Source organism: Erinaceus europaeus, chromosome 4, assembly GCF_950295315.1.
Source record: "Erinaceus europaeus chromosome 4, mEriEur2.1, whole genome shotgun sequence".
Lineage (NCBI taxonomy): Eukaryota > Metazoa > Chordata > Mammalia > Eulipotyphla > Erinaceidae > Erinaceus > Erinaceus europaeus.
The window spans coordinates 114276526-114296913 of record NC_080165.1 but is presented as its reverse complement, the minus strand read 5'-3'; the positions used below and the strand labels follow the sequence as shown (position 1 = coordinate 114296913).

The 20388-nt window shown below is 39.0% G+C and overlaps 1 protein-coding gene across 2 annotated transcripts in view; it reads right to left on the bottom strand.

The window, feature by feature from the left end:
* Window positions 1–20388, bottom strand: part of MAP3K5 (mitogen-activated protein kinase kinase kinase 5) — a 277002-nt gene that overhangs the window by 139217 nt on the left and 117397 nt on the right. For both annotated transcript variants that reach the window (XM_007520044.2, XM_060190392.1), the window contains 5 exons: window positions 13391–13414; window positions 4828–5021; window positions 3105–3273; window positions 2640–2746; window positions 693–863 (listed from right to left, as the gene is read on the bottom strand). In XM_007520044.2, coding sequence (XP_007520106.1) covers window positions 693–863; window positions 2640–2746; window positions 3105–3273; window positions 4828–5021; window positions 13391–13414 — 665 coding nt within the window. The remainder of the gene's footprint in view (window positions 1–692; window positions 864–2639; window positions 2747–3104; window positions 3274–4827; window positions 5022–13390; window positions 13415–20388) is intronic.

Genomic DNA, 20388 nt, shown 5'->3' with positions numbered 1-20388 from the left:
GTTGAGGGAAGGGGGTGATAGAGATGAAGACAGGCAGATACCTGCAGTTCTGCTTCACCACTCACAAAGCTTTCTCCTTGCAGGTGGGGGCCAGGGGCTCAAATCCAGGTTCTTGCACAACCAGGCGCACAACCACCCAGCCCCAGGGCTCTTTATTTTTTCAAATAATTGGTAGAACCCATTTTTAAAACCCTTGTGGATTTAACATCTTTTAGCAATTATGTCTTCCTGTTCACAAACTTGGCATATTTTTGCACTCATTCAGGATTTCTTTAATGTTCTTACATAAGATTCTGTACGTTTTTGAAAAAGTTATATATGACATTTATTATCTTTATAAAGTTGTATTTTCTTTTTTATGCCATTTTTTGTGATTAATAGTAGTTTACAAGATTGTAAGACTACAGCATTCTACATTGTACCTATCATCAAAGTTCTCACAAAGTCCTAGAAGCAATTTGTTTGCTCCTGATTTTTTAAGTTGCATTTTCTTAAATCATTATTTTTCTAATTTACTCTGCCATATTAAATGAATGTCAACAAAATTCTCTATGAAAGTTATAGTTTAAAATTCAGTTCATGGTGCACACTTTAAAGGATCATAGCAATAACTGAACACTCATTTTAAAACATTTTTTTCAAGTTATGGATTTATTTAGTAAGTATCTTAAATTTTTATGCTATATACTTACCAAGATGCTCCATGGTCTCTGCTTTCAGTGTCCATGAAATTAGAGTCCAAAAACATGTCTTTATAGATTCGACCAACTAAGCAATACATATCAGAAGCAACTTGTCCTTCACTTTCCACCAGGGGAATCATAATATCAAGAGCTTTTGCTCTATCCCCAGGGAGGTTTCTCCTAGGTAAGGGAAGAAAACATTGCTGTTTCAATAGTGATTGTAGAAGCACTCAAAGTCAGTTATCTCTTTAATATTCTAATGCATTCACTCACATTAGTGAACCTTGGCATAAATTCTTCCAATTTCCCTACAGCTTATACAGATTCAAGTTGGTAGAATGTGATTAGGAATGCAGTCTCTATATGACCACAGAATGTGAGCTCAGATCTAGAGGGATACAGAGGTCACATAGGCTCCTAAGTTGAATATGGGCCCTAGATCAGATCAAATTGATGGGGTTTACAGTCAACAATACTTATATACCTTTCCCATATTTGGGAGCTACTCTCTTCCCTGATCCAGCTTTCTGGTCCTTCTGCCAGCCATGACATCACCTCCCCAGACAATAATTAGGATCCACCTGCATATCAGATTTCAGGCTCAGGCAAAAAAAAAAAGTATAACCACAGGCCCTTTGGAATATAACTAAAATATGTCTACTAGCTATCTACAAAATAGAGGCCCCCCCCCCCCCAACTCTTCATCTGCACTATTCCAGCCTTTAGGTCCATGAATTGGTCAACAATTTGTTTGGCTTTTTATGTTAACTCTCTTGTCAACCACCAGGTTCCAGATGCCAGCATGATGACGACCAGACTTCCCTGGACAGACAACCCCACCAATGTGTCCTGGAGCTCTGCTTCCCAGAGCCGTTCCCCACTAGGGAAAGAGAAAGACAGACTGGGAGTATGGACGGACCTGTCAACGCCCATGTTCAGCAGGGAAGCAATTACAGAAGCCAGACCTTCCACCTTCTGCATCCCACAATGACCTTGGGTCCATACTCCCAGAGGGTAAAAGAATAGGAAAGCTATCAGGGGAGGGGATAGGATACAGAGTTCTGGTGGTGGGAATTGTGTGAAGTTGTATCCCTCTTATCCATGGTTTAGTTAATGTTTTCTTTTTATAAATAAAAAATTAAAAAAAGAAAAAAGAAAAAGCAATATTAAATATCGGCAATATTACACACACAAAGAATGCAGTCTCTGATCTTTTTGTTTGCTTACAAGAACACTGCTCAACTCAGGTTTATAGTGGTGCTGGGGACTGAACCTGAGACCTTGGTGCCTCAGGCATAACCATAATGCTATCTCTCTTCACTTGTGCTATTTACAGATAAAGCAAATACTCCAACATAATAACTGATTAACCTTAGACAGTTCAGTACTTTAGCCCCCGCCCCCCCATCAAGAGAAAACAGACAGTCCTCCATGGTGATTCTGCACACAATAACACTGAGAGGTGCCACAATGTAGACAGAAGGCACACAGGCTGGAAGAGTGAAGGACATGATCTAAAATATAGCTAACACAGTCTTTATTATAATTATTTTTAGAGCAGCTACACTAAAAATACTTTTTGGTTATGAATACATCTTTCTCCTCAACAGCCATCTTTATGCTACTTCAGCTAATTTTTGCATGAACAATAATTTGGTGTTGAGGATATCTGCTTAAAGGTAACATCATATTTATGTAATTTAAGAAATTAAAAAAATTAAAACAAAACATAAATATAATCAGGGAAGAATTTTAGTACATAAACAATGAAATTATTTTTTCAGTGAACAAAAATTCAGCGAAAAAATACTAGAATGCACACTTCCTGTATTATATGTGTTTAGAGTAGATGTGTTACCATTATCATCTAAAGGTGAATAGTTGCATGGCACAGCAAAAATTTACCCTAAACAATCATATGCCAGTACGCTGAGGATAGTAAGAAGGAATTCTTACCTATTCAGTGCAAATGCATAGTGGAACTTCACATGGTGATGGGAGGCCAAATCAAAGGTTGGCAGCTTTTCTAAAGTCTCTACTAGCTTCACAATAGAATCATAGTCCTTTTAGAAAGAGAGAATATCAGTTAAACAATTGGCAGAAAGTTCTTACAATAAAATGTCTTTTGCTAACCAGTTATCTGAGTTTGAGCAAAACACTGAAAAAGTCAACTAGAATATATGAAGTACTGAAAAGAACCTGAAACCAAGAAGAATAATATCTCATATTTACTTTCACTTTAAAGGGTTTAATTATATAAGTTAAAATTTTTTCAAATAGTTTCCAAACCTAGCAACAACGAAAACCATCTTTCATGACCTCTCATTAAGTATAGGAGGTTTAATTCTTCATGGAGCAAGATTCTTGGTATGCAGTGTCCTATCAATTATTTCCAGGAAAATAATCTCTCAGATCTCTCACCTGTATATCTCTGTAGGAAAGTAACAGGTTTATGAAAATATCTGCTGTCAAGACTTCAATATTATCTACTCGCTGCCGAATTCTTGCTAATTCAGCTGCCAGTTCTTTACCAGTGTATAAATTACGAGCTTTCCTGATATCATTGAGTATAGATTCCCGGAAATACTGGCTGGTGGGAAAACACACATTTCAAAAAGTTAATACTACAAAGGATTTCAATGAAAAATAATAGTGTTTTTTTTTTAAGGAAATAAATAACACTTCTTAGTACTAGCAACTTTCAATTCATCCATATGCATAAAATGAACACCTCATATGTCAGTCATTATTAAGAAATTTTGGAGGAATTTCTTTTAACTCTGCCTTATTTCAGAAACAAAGGCTAAGATATTCCATGTTAATTATTTTTTCAAAGTTTCCAATATGTCACTTGAAATGCCAAAGCTTTATTTCCCAGTTTGCTGTTTTGAACAGAAACTGCTCTAAACAGGCTTAGAGATAGCACGTTGGTTATGTAAAAATGCTTTCGTGCCTCCGGCTCCACGGTATCAGGTTCAATCCCTAGCACCACCATAAACCAGAGTAGAGCAGTGCTCTGACCTGCCTGCCTGCCTGGTTGGCTTCCTTCCTTCCTTCCTGTAATCTTTCTCTATCTCACTTTCAATGTAAAATGTATCTATCTCACTTTCAATAACAAATAAAATATTTCTGGTATATTGCACCAAAGTAAAAGACTCTGGGGTGGGGGACCGGAAGATACCACAGAGGGTTAAGCTCATAGCAAGGACCAGTTCAAGGATGCTGGTTGGAGCCCTCAGCTCCCCACCTGCGGGGGGGGGGGGGGGGGGGTCGGGTCACTTCACAAGCGATGAAGCAGGTCTGCAGGTATCTTTCTCTCCCTTACTCTGTCTTCCTCTCCTCTTTTGATTTCTGTCTGTCCTATCCAATAACAACAAAAAGGGCAACAAGGGCAACAAAAATGGGAAAAATGGCCTCCAGGAGCAATGGATTTGTAGTGGAGGCATGGAGGCCCAGCAATAATCCTGGAGGTAAAAAAAAAAAAAAAGGACTCTAGGGTGGGGTGGGCATAAGGTTCAGGTCCTGGAACATGATGGCAGAGAAGGACCTAGTGGTGATTGTACTGTTAGATGGAAAACTGGGAAATGTTATGCATGCACAAACTATTGTATTTTACTGTTGGCTGCAAACCATTAATCACCCAATAAAGAAATTAAATAAATAAAATATTTAAAAAATAAATCACTCTAAATAGAGATGTTTGTGATTTTAACACCATACAACCTTATCACTTATTGACTCAAATAATTATTCCTTTTTTTATTCTTAAAATAATTATTCTTAATCAAATGTTCTCAGTGATTTTTATAATACTCTTGTCCATATGCTGAAAAGTCCCCGAGCATTTATTCTGATAATATTTCTCCATTTTCATTGAATATTTTTAATGGTATTATCAATGTAAGGTAATTGGCAGTCTTTTGTTGTTATTGATGATACTTATTTCAGGTCATTCTCCTGTGAATAAAATGAATTAAGTGCAAAATATGAACTAAGTGGTATCTATTTCATCCACTTAGAGCATATGACACAATTTTTCTCTGCATCTTGGATATGTACTTTAAGAAGTTCCTGTAAAATATACAAATAAAAGAAGTAGAATAACCCTTTACTATCATTCCTAAATGGCAATATTAAACTTTACCTGGAACTTGCTTGTGCCACCTTTAAAAGCTGAATGAAACGATCCACAAGAGGTAAGCAGATGGGTCCGAGAAGCAACTCAAAATTTGGCTGCATAAGCTCCGATAAACCCTTCATGAAGCTGCTGTCACAGCAGTAGACCTTGTTATGTGGAGTTATCATATAAGGAACAAATGTGTAGTTCCCAGTGCACATCTGCGCAGAGAGGAGGCAACAAGAGGTGGTGAACCAATCTAGACACCCCCAAAATGCAATGCTAAAGTCTTCCTTCAGAAAACCATATTAAACAATAATTAAAAATGGGAAGAGAAATGGAAAAAAATCATTTTTAACTTATGGGACTATAGGATGGAAATTTCCTCCAATTTCTTTATCTGCTTACTTCAACTGATTAAGATGTACAGATGATGCAAAAGACAGTATGAAACAATGATTATAAATCAATTAAATATTTATTCAATTACCTCTCATAGCCAGGATAATAGAAATGATATATGATAGACAAAACAAGAATTAATATTTAAGGGCTGCTGATGCAACAAGCTTTGTTGAAAGTATTGTGAGAATAAAATGTTCCCCTCCAGGCTAGTCCACCTCAGTTAATGGCTCTACAGGTCTCCCAGCAACTTGACACCCAGCGGTTGTAACTGATAGTGCCATCTCCTCCACCAACCAGACCCAGTCAAAGTACTGTCCGAGTACTGTGAGGACTCCAAAGTCTATCTCATATTTGTCCCTTCATTTTCTTGCCACCAGTGGACTAGAGTTACTGGAATTGGCTTTTATGACTTCTCCCCCCCTCAATCTTGTCCTCTAGTTTATTCTCTACAGATGCCAAAGTGATCTTTTAGGAACATATAATCAAATCATTCCCCTCTGCAGCCTGAAACTCTCTCATTGTTAAGATGAAGATAAAATGACACAATATCACGATATACCAAAAATAAGCCACAAGGAGCTGAATATTCAAATCCTGCTTCTCTCTACCCTTGGTCTGAGTACTCATAAGGTACACTGACCTTTTATTGGTACCTAATGACAAATGAGGGCGCACAGATGTGAACGAAAAACAGTCGAAAGAAGAATGGGAAAACTGCATGGGATACTTCCAGGTGGGGGTGTTTGTTGGACATCAGGGTTCAGGGAAGAAAGTAACTGTAAAGTTAACGATTTTTAAACTATACATACTGGAGAATACAGTGGAGAATCAGACAAATTCAGAGCAGAAAGGAACCAAAATTGAACATTTTGACAGTCTGGGCAGAACACAGGAGGCCAACTTACTCACTGCCTCATACCAAACAGACTAGAAGTGCCGAATGCCCTTATGGGCAGACTCAATTAATTTGTGGACATTCCATTCTTTGTGGCACCTGGATGTCAGGTAGTAAAGTAGAAACTGGACTTGACTTCCAGTTAACGTAATAGAAGATCATTCCAAGAATGAGATGTGATTGTTGTCACAGCAACATTAAACTTTTAGTTTTCCTGCATGAAAAAAAAAATTAGAAGGCTGGGAGATGGAAGAACACATGTTGGTTCTAAAATGTGTCCAAGATCTCACACTATGTCTATTAATTTATTTTTTTTAATTATTCTTTTATTGTCACATGGGTTATAGCTGGGGCTCAATGTCTACAAAATGTATCCACCACCTGCAGAGGCCATTTCTGTACCCCTCCTTTAATTTCTTTTCTTTTCTTTTTAATAGAGGAAAAATAAATGGAAAGGGGAGGGGTGGAGATGGAAGTGGAGTTAGTGATGGAGAAAGGAAGAGGTAAAAGGAGGGGGAGAAGGGGAGGGAGATCTTCAGACTTGCTTCACCATTTATGAAGCTTTGCCATGCAGGTGTAGACCTGGGGCATTGAATCCCAGTCCTCTGGCATTGTAATGTGCAGTCAACAAGGTGCACCACCCAGACCTAATTTAATTGTTTTACACAAGGCAAGACTTGGGCAGAAAAACAAAGGCAAGTATCGATATGTCAAGAACTTGCTTTCCAAGCTTCTAGAGTTTAAACTATGAATAGATATATGAGTCATTAAAACATATAACCCTGTTTAAGATAAGTACTATGATTCAAAAATGACAAAAGAATAAGCATGCCATAATTCTCCTTAAACATAAACTAAGAACAAATAGGTGAAAAGTCAATAAACCAAAAAATTGTTACTAAGGTAGTAATGTATTCTGCTTCCACTGTCGAACAAAGTCCTGCACCCTCAAATATCTTAACAGCACATATTTTGGATAAAATATAGAATATAATTCATTATTATTGATCTACTAAGCATTAGGAGTATGTTGATTGGTAGAGTAGTAAAGAAAGAAGAAAAAAAGCATACAGAGAGCATGGAAAAGTGGATTCTTTGGGGCTGGGTAGTGGCATATTCAGTTGAACACACACACACAGTTGAACACACACTTTACCAAGTGCAAGCGCATGAGTCTGAGCCCCTGGTCCCCACCTCCATGGGGGGCGGGGGGGGCGTATCATAAATAGTGAAGCAGGCCTGCAAATATATATCTTTCTCTCTGCCTCTCTATCCTCCCTTCCCATCTCAATTTCTCTCTGTCCTACTTTAAAAAAGAAAAAAAAAAGGCTGTCCACTCAGAACAGTGGATTTGTAGTGCTAGCACCTTAAGCCCCAGCAACAACCCTGATGGCAATTTAATAAAAGGAAGAAAGGAAAAGAAAAGTGAATTCTTAAAAATCCTATAGGATAGGCTCCAGAATTTTTACTCAAAATATCAAGTATGCTGAAAAGAATCTTCCAAAATTTGTGGCCTCACTTTATATATTTTTTTGAAGTCTTTACCCTATTATCTAAGATGGCAAGTATATATTTATATATTTTTTTCTCCACTGCTCATTTTTCTCCAAAAATGGGGTAAGGTGATAAGATGTAGAAGGCACAAGAATAGTACTAGGTCTGAGTCAAATAGCAGCCTACAAGTGTAGAGAGAAAATATAAGTTATTTATGAGAATTAGTATGTGTGTTCCAAAAAAATTATATATATATATATATATATATATATATATATATATATATAGTGTGTGTGTGTGTGTGTGTGTGTGTGTGTGTGTGTGAGAGAGAGAGAGAGAGAGAGAGAGAGAGAAAGGAAGGGGAAGGGAGAAGCAACACAATTTTTTTTAATCATTTTCTTTTTTTTTTAAATTTTTTAAAAAATTTATTATTCATTTATTCCCTTTTGTTGCCCTTGTTGTTTTATTGTTGTAGTTATTATTGTTGTTGTTGTTGTTGGATAGGACAGAGAGAAATGGAGAGAGGAGGGGAAGACAGAGAGGGGGAGAGAAAGACAGACTCCTGCAGACCTGCTTCACTGCTTGTGAAGCAACTCTCCTGCAGGTGGGGAGCCAGGGCTTGAACCTGGATCCTTACTCCGGTCCTTGTGTTTTGTGCCACCTGCGCTTAACCCACTGCGCTACAGTCCGACTCCCAGCAACACAATTTTTAATAGCCAAAACTTGAAAGCAACCCAGATGTCCAAGGACAGGTGAGTGGATAAGAAAATTGGGTATTGGGAGTCAGGCGGTAGCGCAGTGAGTTAAGCGCATATGGCGCAAAGTGCAAGGACCAGTTAGTATCTCGGTTTGAGCCCCAGGCTCCCCATCTGCAGGGGAGTTGCTTCACAGGCAGTGAAGCAGGTCTGCAGGTGTCTCTCTGTCTCTCTTCCTCTCTATTTTCCCCATCTCTCTGTTTCTCTTTGTCTCTATCCAATAACAAATAAAAAAATTGAAAAGAAAATAAAAAAAAGAAAATTGGGTATGAGGGGCCAGGTGGTGGTGCACCTGGTTGAGCAGACATGTTACAATGTGCAAGGACTGGGGTTTGAGCCCCAGGTCCCCACATACAGGGGGAAAGCTTTGTGAGTGGTGAAGCAGGGTTGTAGCTGTCTCTCTGTTTCTCTCCCTCTTTATCTCCTGCTACTCTCTCGACTTCTGGCTGTTTCTATCCAATAAATAAAGATAATAGAAAGTTATTATTTAAAAAAAAAGAAAATTGTGGTATATATACACAATGAAATACTACTCAGATGTTCCAAAAGATAAAGTCATCTCCTTTGCTTCATATTGGATAGAACTTGAATATATCATGTTAATTGAAAAAAGACAAAGATGGAGTAGGGCACCAAAGTAAAAACCCTGGGGTGAGGGTAAGGGTAAGGGTGGACATTCGGCTTTCTGGGGGGGTGGGGGGGGTGGATGTGGGGGGTGGGATGGGACACAGTCTTTTTGTGGTAGGAATGGTGTTTATGTACACTCCTATTAATTTGTAGTATTAATTTGTATAAATCACTAATTAATATGAGAGGGGGAAAAATTGATTGTATGTCTCAAACTTTTTAAAGCACAGACTGAATTTTTTTTATATTTATTTTATTTATTTATTCCCTTTTATTGCCCTTGTTGTTTTATTGTTATAGTTATTATTGTTGTTGTCGTTGTTGGATAGGACAGACAGAAATGGAGAGAGGAGGGGAAGACAGAGAGGAGGAGAGAAAGATAGACACCTGCAGACCTGCTTCACCGCCTGTGAAGCGACTCCCCTGCAGGTAGGGAGCCAGGGTTCGAACCTAGATCCTTATGCCGGTCCTTGTGCTTTGCGCCACCTGCGCTTAACCCGCTGCACTACAGCCCGACTCCCCTGAATCTTTTTAATACATAGGCTGTCTTTGATTATGTTGACTCTCTCAAAAGCCTAGACTAGGAGAACAGAAACAGCCAGTAGCACAGCTATATACAAGATGTTGGGTACTATACAGCAAATCCTAACAAAGGGACCTTTTAAAGTTAATCCAATTACCAAATAATGTGATGATAACAATAACTATCCATTGTCTTCTTGAACCCTAAGACAGCAGGAACCTCACATTTCCACTATAGATCCTATATTTCCCCCAGTCCTAGAACCTTAGGATGGGGCCCACTTTCCTGCATGCTTCTCTCAATTCATATCAAATAATATTGCATCTGCCGATCACAACCTAATCAATGCAACGAGTGCCACCTCAGCATGCTTCACTTCAGACAGTGTCCAGAGACTTCAGGTGTGGAATGACAACCCTTCAGCTTCATTACTCGGGTGAGACCTTTCCTTTCATAGGATTCTCTAATTCCATTCCAGGTGGTTCACTTCCTAACAAAGTCCCAAAACCTAGATAATAGACCAGGTCCCCTGAGATAGAGCATATGTTCACACGTATTCAGAAACTAGAGCAAAATATATAACTGAAAGCAAAAGTACACAATAGTCTGCAGTGAGTACCCCCCAACACTTCATCTAGACTATTCCAGCCTTTAGGTCCATGATTGCTCAACAATTTGTTTGGCTTTGTATGTTAACTCTGTTTTCAGCCACCAGGTTCCAGATGCCAGCATGATGACGACCAGACTTCTCTGGACAGATGACCCCACCAATATGTTCTGGAGCTGCTTCCCTAGAGATCCACCCTACTAGGGAAAGAGAGAGGCAGACAGGGAGTATGAATCGACCAGTCAACGCCCATGTTCAGTGGGGAAGCAATTACAGAAGCCAGACCTTCCACCTTCTGCAATCCACAATGACCCTGGGTCCATACTCCCAGAGGGATAAAGAATGGGAAAGCTACCAGGGGAGGGGATGGGATATAGAGATCTGGTGGTGGGAATTGTGTGGAGTTGTACCCCTCCTACCCTACGGTTCTGTTAATGTCTCCCTTTTTAAATAAATAAATAAAATAATAATAATAATAATAAAGAAAAAAGGCAAAGATCTCACTTATAGGTGGGACTTAAGAAATAAGGGCATTCAATCCCCAGCATCACCATAAGCCACAGCTGGACACTGTTATGGTAAATAAAATAAAAATAAAATAAAATAAGAAAGAAATAAGAACAGAGAAGGAAAACACTAATTCAAAACTTGCAATGGATATGGTGTACTGCACTAAAGGAAAGGGCTCTGGAAAAGGAGAGGGAGGAAGGCAGAGGGAACCTTCAGGTCCAATTGCATGATGCTCTGGGAGATGAGTAATCATACCAATGTTTCCACCACTGCACTGTAGACTGTCCCCCCCCTCAATAAAAAGGGAAAAATAAATGTGTGGAAAACAAATTAAAATACTAAAAAATGTTCTCAGTACTCACACATATTAAAATACATACTCAAAAATACTGTACCTTTGAAAGGGTAATCTGTACCTAAAACATAGCAGCTTAAATCAATTTGCTCATAATATACAATATTCAGTCATTTTATAAACCTGCTTCTCCATAAGTTCAAACCACTACTGGGTTCTTCCTAGTGATCCAGCTCCCAGATAAATTCTACCTCTGATAAAAGACATTCCATGATTACTTGACATAATGGCTAATCACCCTTTTGTACATTGTCTAACTAATTGTTAATTACTAATTTATAATTTTTTATTTTACTTATCCTTTTTCCAAAAATTATTTTTTTTAACTAATCCTTCAATTAGACAGACACATCTCATCTGTTGTCTAATAGGACATTAATGAATATGTCTAGTTCCACTTTTTAAAAAATTCTTTATTGGGGGATTAATCTTTTACATTCGACAGTAATAGTTCCACTTTCAAAATACAGACTAAACCCTTTAGACAGCAAGCCCAAGGTCTGTTACATATCATACACAAACACTTAATCAAATATTTAATCAATATTTGTTTAATAAAATCTGCTATGCTGAATCGATGCATGAAGTAGTAATTGCTCATTTTCCTGTTAAGATGTGAAGAGTAAGAGTTTATAAGGGCAGCATCACATATGAGTCTTTGACTTGGTGAAATGTAAACCATAAGTTTACATTTAATCTAAGGAAAACTCCCAATTGTGCTTTTAATTTTATCACCCAAATGCAATCATGTGAAAATCTTTATCTAGTATACTGTTTCCAGTCTAGGTTGCAGATGTCTTAGTTCTGACTTACTTTCCAAAATGAAAAAATATATAACCATTGGCAGATCAAGACAGGTTTCACTGTATATGCTGATTTTAATTCATGAATTTTTAAAATGACTCAGAGGGTACAGTACAAGACTTACATGCGTGAGTTCCTAGGTTCCATCTCCAGCACTGTGTATATTGAAGCAGTTTCTTCTCAGACATTAAATACATAAATAGGTACGGGAGGTGATGTGATGGCACAGTGCAGAACTTGCAAGTATGAGGGCCCAAGCTCAATCCTATGCATTCTATTAATATACCCCAGAGTTATGTTCTGGCTTTGGTTCTATGTCTCTCATTCTCCCTAATTAATATAAACAGATCTTTAAAAACACTCAAGATAAATATTTGTAAGTATAACCAAAAGAAAATCTGGGGGCCAGGTAGTGGTGCACCTGGTTAAACACACATAGTAAGGTGCACAAGGACCCAGGTTCAAGAACCTGGTCCCCACTTGTAGGGGGAAAGCTTGATCAATCAGGGCTGCAGGTGTCTCTCTTTCTCGCTCTCTCTCTCTATCTCCTCCTGCCCTCTTAATTTCTCTTTGTCTATATCCAATAATAAGTAAATAAAAAGATTTTAAAACGTTTAATAGTTTTTTAAAGAAAAAATTAAAAAATAAAGCAACTATAAGAAATTATATTTCTGTTATCACTTTTAATTGTGCTTAATTAATTGTGTGTGGGGGGTAAGAATTCCATAGTGTGGTCTCAAAGGTAAACTGTAAGACTTAGGGACTTTGGCTAGCTGAAATAGAACACTTGGATAGTGTGCTGGCTGTGTTGCACAGATCCAGGTTCAAGTCTGACTTCCACAACATTGAAGGGAGCTTTGGTGCTGTGGTCTCTCTTATTTCTCCCATTTTTCCTGAAGTGTTTCTTTTAAAAAATTTTTAATTATCTTTATTTATTTATTGGAGTCAGCCATAATTTGAGAGGGAAGGGGGAGACAGAGAGGGAGAGAGACACTTGCAACCCTGCTTCACCACTTGTGAAGCTTTCCCCTTGCAGGTGAGGAATGGAGGATTGAACCTGAGTCCTTGCACACTGTAACAACCAGGTACACCACTGTTCGCCCCTCTCTCTTACTTCTCTCTCTCTTTCTATGCTTCTCTGTCTCTATCTTAAAAAAAAACTTAGTAACTTGAATCAATATTTCAATAGTAGATAAACACATATACATAAATAATCTTTCTGTGTGTGCATATGCACATGTATATGTTGGTAGATATTGTATATTTATAGACATATATATATATACATACGTATACATATATACAAATGTGTGTGTCTGTCTGTATGTATATGCTGCTTCAGTCCCACTCATAATCTCACAAAATTAGATATACTACAGAATATTTTTCAAAAATGTTATTATATATTCAGATATATAGATATTACTACTTCCATTAGTACAAATTTTCATTCTAAATCAATATTTAAATAAAATAATCATATTTATATTAGTATTTAAGAAACTCTAAAGAGGAAAACTAAGGTAGATACTGATGATGTGTGTAGTTAATAAAATACTAGATTAACTGATGAAAAAAATGTTTTATTTCAAGAAGTGTTAAGTCAAATACTCACAGTATTCTTCTGGCAAATGATTTCCTGAAAAGTGAGAAAAGAAGAAAAGTATAAGTTGTCACACAGTTAAATTAGTTCATTTGATTAACAAAAATATTCTATGTGGAAATTTTTGTGTTCATGCTGCCGTTAACAATTAAAAGTTTCAAGGGGTAGGGGTAAAACCTGGGTTTGAGCCCCTGATCCCCACATCTAGGTGACATACTTCATGAATGGGGAAGCAGGTCTGCAGGAGCCTATCTTTCTCTCTCCCTGTCTGTCTCCCTCGCCCCTCTCAATTTCTCTCCTTTCTAATCCAGTAAAAAGAAAAAGAGGGGGTCGGGCGGTGGCGCAGTGGGTTAAGCGCACGTGGCGCAAAGCGCAGGGACCGGCGTAAAGATCCTGGTTGGAGCCCCCGGCTCCCCACCTGCAGGGGAGTCGCTTCACAGGCAGTGAAGCGGGTCTGCAGGTGTCTATCTTTCTCTCCCCCTCTCTCTCTGTCTTCCCCTCCTCTCTCCATTTCTCTCTGTCCTATCCAACAACAAAGCAACGTCAACAATGGCAATAATAATCACAATGAGGCTGCAACAACTAGGGCAACAAAAAAAAAAAAAAAAGGGAAAAATGACCTCTGGGAGCGGTGGATTCATGGTGCAGGCACGGAGCCCAGCAATAACCCTGGAGGAAAAAAAAAAAAAAAAGAAAAAATGGCCAGCAGAAGTGGTGAATTGGTAGAGCTGGCACTGCACCCCATGAATAATCTTAGTGGCAAAAAAAAAAAGAAAGAAAAAGGAAAAGAAAGGAGGAAAGAAAAAGAAAAGGAAAAAGAGAGAAGTTTCAAGGAATATATATTAAGTTCCTGCATCTGAAAAGTTTACATAATGGAAGGTTTAGGAGGGCATTAACTACCATAGTTTAAAGAAGTCAATACAGATATACAAAACCCAATCATTTATGTGAGGAATTACTTATCATTCAGTTGTGACACTTTTGGGAAAGATTAAGATGATTTTTGCATTCCAATCAACAACAGACTATATATACAATAGTGGCACATGTATAATATTGGTTGTATAGGAGGTTATACTAGGTTTGTGTAAGTACACCCCATGATAGACTGACACACTTCTCGGTTAAGTGACATGTAACTTTAAAAGATCCTTCAAGTCCTAGAAGAGCAAGAAGCAAACTGCCCTCTGAACAGCTGAAATTAAAGAATACTGGCCACTCATTAGAACAAACTCACTCATAGATAATAAGGATATTTGGCAATAAAAACACTTTTAAAAACAATAATGTTATTTATATTTTGTTATCAATCATTGGTTATTAAATAAACAAACTATAGTTTATATATTATTCAATAAGAATAAGAATGCAAGAAATACACTGCGAACAGTGTCTCTGTCTTCTAGGATGTGAGTTATAAGTGAAATCATGCAAATGATGTAGCCATACTGTGTCTAAGCAAGTTTTCAGTAATGCTAGGTGTCATTATTATTACTGGTCATTAAAAAAATTAGAGACATGAAAAGGACAATCTAAAAAGCTTGTAGCATAAAGACTTTGCTGGGAATGAGAACTACCAGTTAAGGAGAGAAATGGCACAGTCTATTGAAAAGATGGCTTGTGTGTTGTCACAGACACAGGGAATGTCAGGCATTTGTGAAGCATCGAGAGTGGGTCCATCTGGCTAAGAAAAGGAGCCAGATCTGGTGAGTTAAGGTAAGCAGGGGAGCAATGCAAGATCCTGCCATTGGTCATCATTCATGCCAGGATCAACATGGGGGCAGAGGTGAAGCAGGCAGAGTATTGCTTACGGCACCATGTCAGATTTTTAAACACTTCAATGATAACAGGGAATAAAACAAATATAGAAAAGATGGAAGTAGTTATGCTGGAGAATTTTGAGAATCATAAAGAAGACAAAAAAATAGTAAAAGAGACCTTTAAATATTCACAATTTTGCTGATGGTAAAAGTGCACATCTGTATTTAAAAAGAAACTGTATAAGTCTGGACTCTACTGAACAAGTGGACCTCAACAGAGTAACATCACAGCAAGGGATGGAGTTTCAAAGAGAAAGAAAATGTTACTAGAGTATAGTTACTATGTGGGTGGAGAGCCTTAGCCAGTTGCCAGGGCCCTAAGATTAGATGTGTCTCAGGGTAGAGAGAATAACCACAGCTAGTCACCACAGAGTTGATCAGAAGAGGTCAGGTGGGACATACAGCATATTCTGAGTTGGGGCAGTGTCAAGTGTGTGCTCCTCCATCTCAAGCTTCCAGAATTATTTAAAAATATTTATTTATTTTTATTATTTTTATTTATTTATTGGATAGAGACAGGCAGAAATTGAGAGAGATGGGGAGGAGAGAGAGAGAGGAGAGGAGTGGAAAGGAGACTAGAGGAGAGGGAGGGGAGGGGGAGAGGGAGAGAGAGAGGGAGAGAGAGAGAGAGAGAGAGGGAGAGAGAGAGAGGGAGGGAGAGAGAGAGAGAGAGAGAGGCCTGAAGCCCTGCTTCACTACTCCTGAAGCTTTCCCCATGCAGGTGGAAACTGGGAGCTCATTTTAAAATGTGTGCATTTTAAAATGTGTGCTCAACCAAGTATGCCAACACCTGGCCCCAATATTTATTTACTATTGGATAGAGACAGGAAGAAATTGAGACAGGAGAGAGGAGAAAGAGAGTGAAAGAGACTGAGAGACACCTGAAGACCTTCTTCACCACTCGTGAAGCTTCCCCCCATGCAGGTGGAGACTAGGGGCTTGAACCCAGGTCTATCACTATCATGTGTGTACTCAACCAGGTACACCACCGCCTGGCTCTCAGCTTCCATGATTATTTATTTGTAAGATTATGCATTACATCAAAGAGTAATGAGGAAGATTAAGGATTTTTTTTTTTTTACATTTTTAAAAATTTCTTTATTGGGGGATTAATGGTTTACAAAATTTTACAGTAAAATACAATAGCTTATACATGCATGACATTTCCCAGTTTTCCACATAACAATTCAACTTTCACTAGTTACTCCTTCACCCATGTTCCAGAACCTGAACCCCACCCCCCACCCCAGAGTCTTTTACTTTGGTGCAATACACCAACTCCAGTCCAAGTTCTGCTTAGTGTTTTCCTTTCTGATCTTGTTTTTTAAATTCTGCCTGCGAATGACATCCTCCCGTATTCATCCTTCTGTTTCTAACTTATCACACTTAATATGATTTCTTTAAGCTCCATCCAAAATGAGATGAAGAAGGTGAATTCATCATTTTTAATAGCTGATTAGTATTCCCTTGTGTATATACAACACAAGTTACTCAGCCACTCATCTGTTGTTGGACACCTGGGTTGTTTCCAGGTTTTGTCTATTACAAATTGTGCTGCTGGGGGTTGGGCAGTGGCGCAGTGGGTTAAGCGCATGTAGCGCAAAGCGCAGGGACCGGCGTTAAGAATCCCGGTTCGAGCCACTGGCTCTCCACCTGCAGGGGAGTTGCTTCACAGGTGGTGAAGCAGGTCTGCAGGTGTCTTTCTCTCCCCTTCTCTGTCTTCCCCTCCTCTCTCCATTTCTCTTTGTCCTATCCAACAACGAATTGCGTCAACAAGGGCAATAATAATAACCACAACGAAGCTACAACAAGGGCAACAAAAGGGGGAAAAAATGGCCTCCAGGAGCGGTGGCTTCATGGTGCAGGCACCGAGCCCAGCAATAACCCTGGAGGAGGAAAGAAAAAAAAAAAAATTGTGCTGCTACAAACATAAGTATCCACAAGTCTTTTTTGGATGAAGAGTGTTAGTTCCTTAGGATATATCCCCAGGAGAATTGCAGGGTCACAGAGTAGGTCCACTTCTAGCCTTTTGAGAGTCCTCCAGACTGCTCTCCACAGGGGTTGGACCAATTACATTCCCACCAGCAGTGCAGGAGGGTTCCTTTGTCCCCACAGCCTCTTTAGCATTTGTTGCTACCACTTTTTCTGAAGCATGACATTCTCACAGGGGTGATTTTTTTTTATGTAAAATATGCATCAGGAATAAATTCTGAGACACAACAGGTGGTCATACACACATAGATAAAGATCAGAATAATTTATTTTAAAAATACTATTTACTTATTATTGGATAGAGAAAGAGAGAAATTTAGAGGGAAGGGGAAGATAAAGAGGGAAGGAGACAGAGAGATAATTCAGCCATGCTTTGCCACTCACAAAGCTTTCCCCCTACAGCTGGGTGCCAGGGGCTTGAATCTGGATCCCTGAGTACTGTAATGACAGTGCTTAAGCAGGTGCACCACTGCCTGACCCCAATCAGAATACATTTTTAACAGAGGAAACATCAGGGTAAGGGGTGCTTAAAACTGACATTGCCCACATGTCATTAAATCAGGTACATTATTTTGATGCCATAAAAATACTGAAGTTATTCCAGTTATCCCATGCACAATCTCAAGACTCTCAGGGCATCAGACAGACATCATCAGAATTGTGTGTTATCACATGTGGCAATATACCCCTCTACTTCCTGTGGGCTAGTAAAATCTCTGACATATCCAGATTTTCCCCTAGAGTAGGATTCTTATACAAATGGAACAGAACCCGAAGAAAAAAAAAAACTGCATGGAAAGTACTAAATACTCACTGAAAGTATAAATAAATGGATAAATTAGTGATATGATATAAATATAAAATACTGAACAGTGAATCAGAGTAGATATATGTAAGTCCAGACTCTGCTCCCTGCTAGTCATGTGCCCTTAAGCTTCTTCCTTATCAAACCCACTGAAGGTTTTAGACTGAGTGATCAACCATCCCATCCCATCCCATCCCATCCCATCCCATCCCATCCCATCCCATCCCATCCCATCCCATCCCATCCCATCCCATCCCATCCCATCCCATCCCATCCCATCCCATCCCATCCCATTCTATTCTTTGTTATTGGCTGTCATAGTCAGCATTATTTTGGTGCTCCTGGGAGAAGAGACACTGCCATGCCCAGGATATATTTCTTTGGGTGGGTCGGTAGCAATAGACACATAAATGGAAGTGGCAGTGAAGGAACCATGAGAGCTGAGTAAACTGAAGTCTCTTATCCGTTTACATGATCGAAAATTATCACAACCACCACTGGCTTAGGGCCAATGTTCTATCTTCCTGAATTTTTTAGTGGAGTTACAAGCCTCTTACATGTCTTCTTTAACTAAACTTTGGGCAATAAACTCATAAAACTAATTATGAAACAATATTAAAAGTAGTCATATAGCAACCTACAGAATCCTTAATTATTATTTATGTTTTGTAGAAGCTAAGTGAATACAAACTTCTGAATGAAGAAGACAGAATTTACCTTCATGTCTGAAGCTCCTAGGTTCTATGTGTAATTTCTGGCTTCACCCTAAGTCAGAGCTGAGCCCTGATAGAGGAAAGGAGGGGGAGATGGGAGGGAGGGAGGAAAGAAATGTATTTAACTACTAAAGTGTTATAGTGAGTACTGAATACATTGGAGGAAAAAATAATTATGCCACAATTGTTTTATTTTAAATCACTTTAGGGAATTTTTTTCATCTAAAGTGCATAGAAATAAAGATAAAGCCAATATAAACTCTAGTTTGTACCAATTAAATGTTTCTGAAGATGCATTATTCCAACTGTAACTTCACACCTACCTAGAGTTTTCAGGAGAGTTCTGGTCAATGTACACTTTTTCTGTACAAGAAACATTAAAAAAGAAAGAGGGAGGGTAGACGATAGCTCACTAAGTAGGGTATGTACCCTACCCTGCACAAGGTCTGGGATTTGAGTCCCAGTACCACATGGAAGCACCATGCCACTGGGGTAAGCTCTGCATATGGTGGAGTAGTGCTGTGGTGTCTCTCTCCTCTCTGTCTATCCCCACCCCATCTGAAATGAAAAAAAAAAAAAAAAAAACACATCTTTTTTTGGGAGGCCGGGCGGTAGCGCAGTGGGTTAAGCGCACATGGCACAAAGTGCAAGGGCCGACGTAAGGATTCTGGTTCGAGCCCCTGGCTCCCCACCTGCAGGCGGGTAGCTTCACAGGAGGTGAAGCAGGTCTGCAGGTGTCGATCTTTATCTTCCCCTTTCTGTCTTCCTCTCATCTCTCTATTTCTCTCTGTCCTATCCAACCACAACAGCTACAACAACAGTAACAACCACAACAAGGGCAACAAAATGGGAAAAATGGCCTCCAGGAGCAGTGGATTCATAGTGCAGGCACCAAACCCCAGTGATAATCCTGGAGGAAAAAAAAAGAAAAACATCTTTTTAAAAAAAACATTTTATTTATTAATGGGTAAAGACAGAGAAGTTGAGAGGGGAGGAGAGAGACAGAGAAACACCTGCAGTTCTATTTAACCACTTGTGAAGCTTTCCCCCACGTGGGAACCAGGGGTTTGAACCTGGGTCCTTGTGCATTGTAATGTGTGCTTTTAACTAGGTATACCACCACCTGGTCCCAGATTTAAGAGTAAAAAAACATCACAGATTAGCAAGTCCCAGACACCACAATTTTTTCTTTCAGTTTTCTAGTAGCCTTGAACAACTTAGTTAATGGAGAGAGAGAGAGAGAGAGAGAGAGAGAGAGAGAACACTCATTCCAAGGGAAGACAAAGAAAATTTCTGATAGCTATTTAGAACAATGTAAATGTGAAGAGTCTGCTTTAAAGATAAGTAAATGGAGTGTCTCCAAAACTGGAACTTTTATTTTTGCCTAAAATTAAAGTTATTGCTTCCAGGGGAAGGAAGTGGGAACAGCTGCTGTGGATCTACCAAGTCAAATCAACTCAAAGTGCAAGAAGCAGAACTAGTGATCAGGATCCCAGCTTCCTGCAAGAAAAGAGCAAGCTGGGTGCTCTTGGCCAGAGAGAGAAGATGGCCCCCCAGCTGGTGACCTGGTCTGCCCTTCTGATTCTTCTCTCTGTTCCTGGGCAACATGGAAAATTTTCCACTAAAGTTGGGGAAGAAAATGATGTTCCTTGTACTCTCCAGTGCTGTCATTTTGCCTCA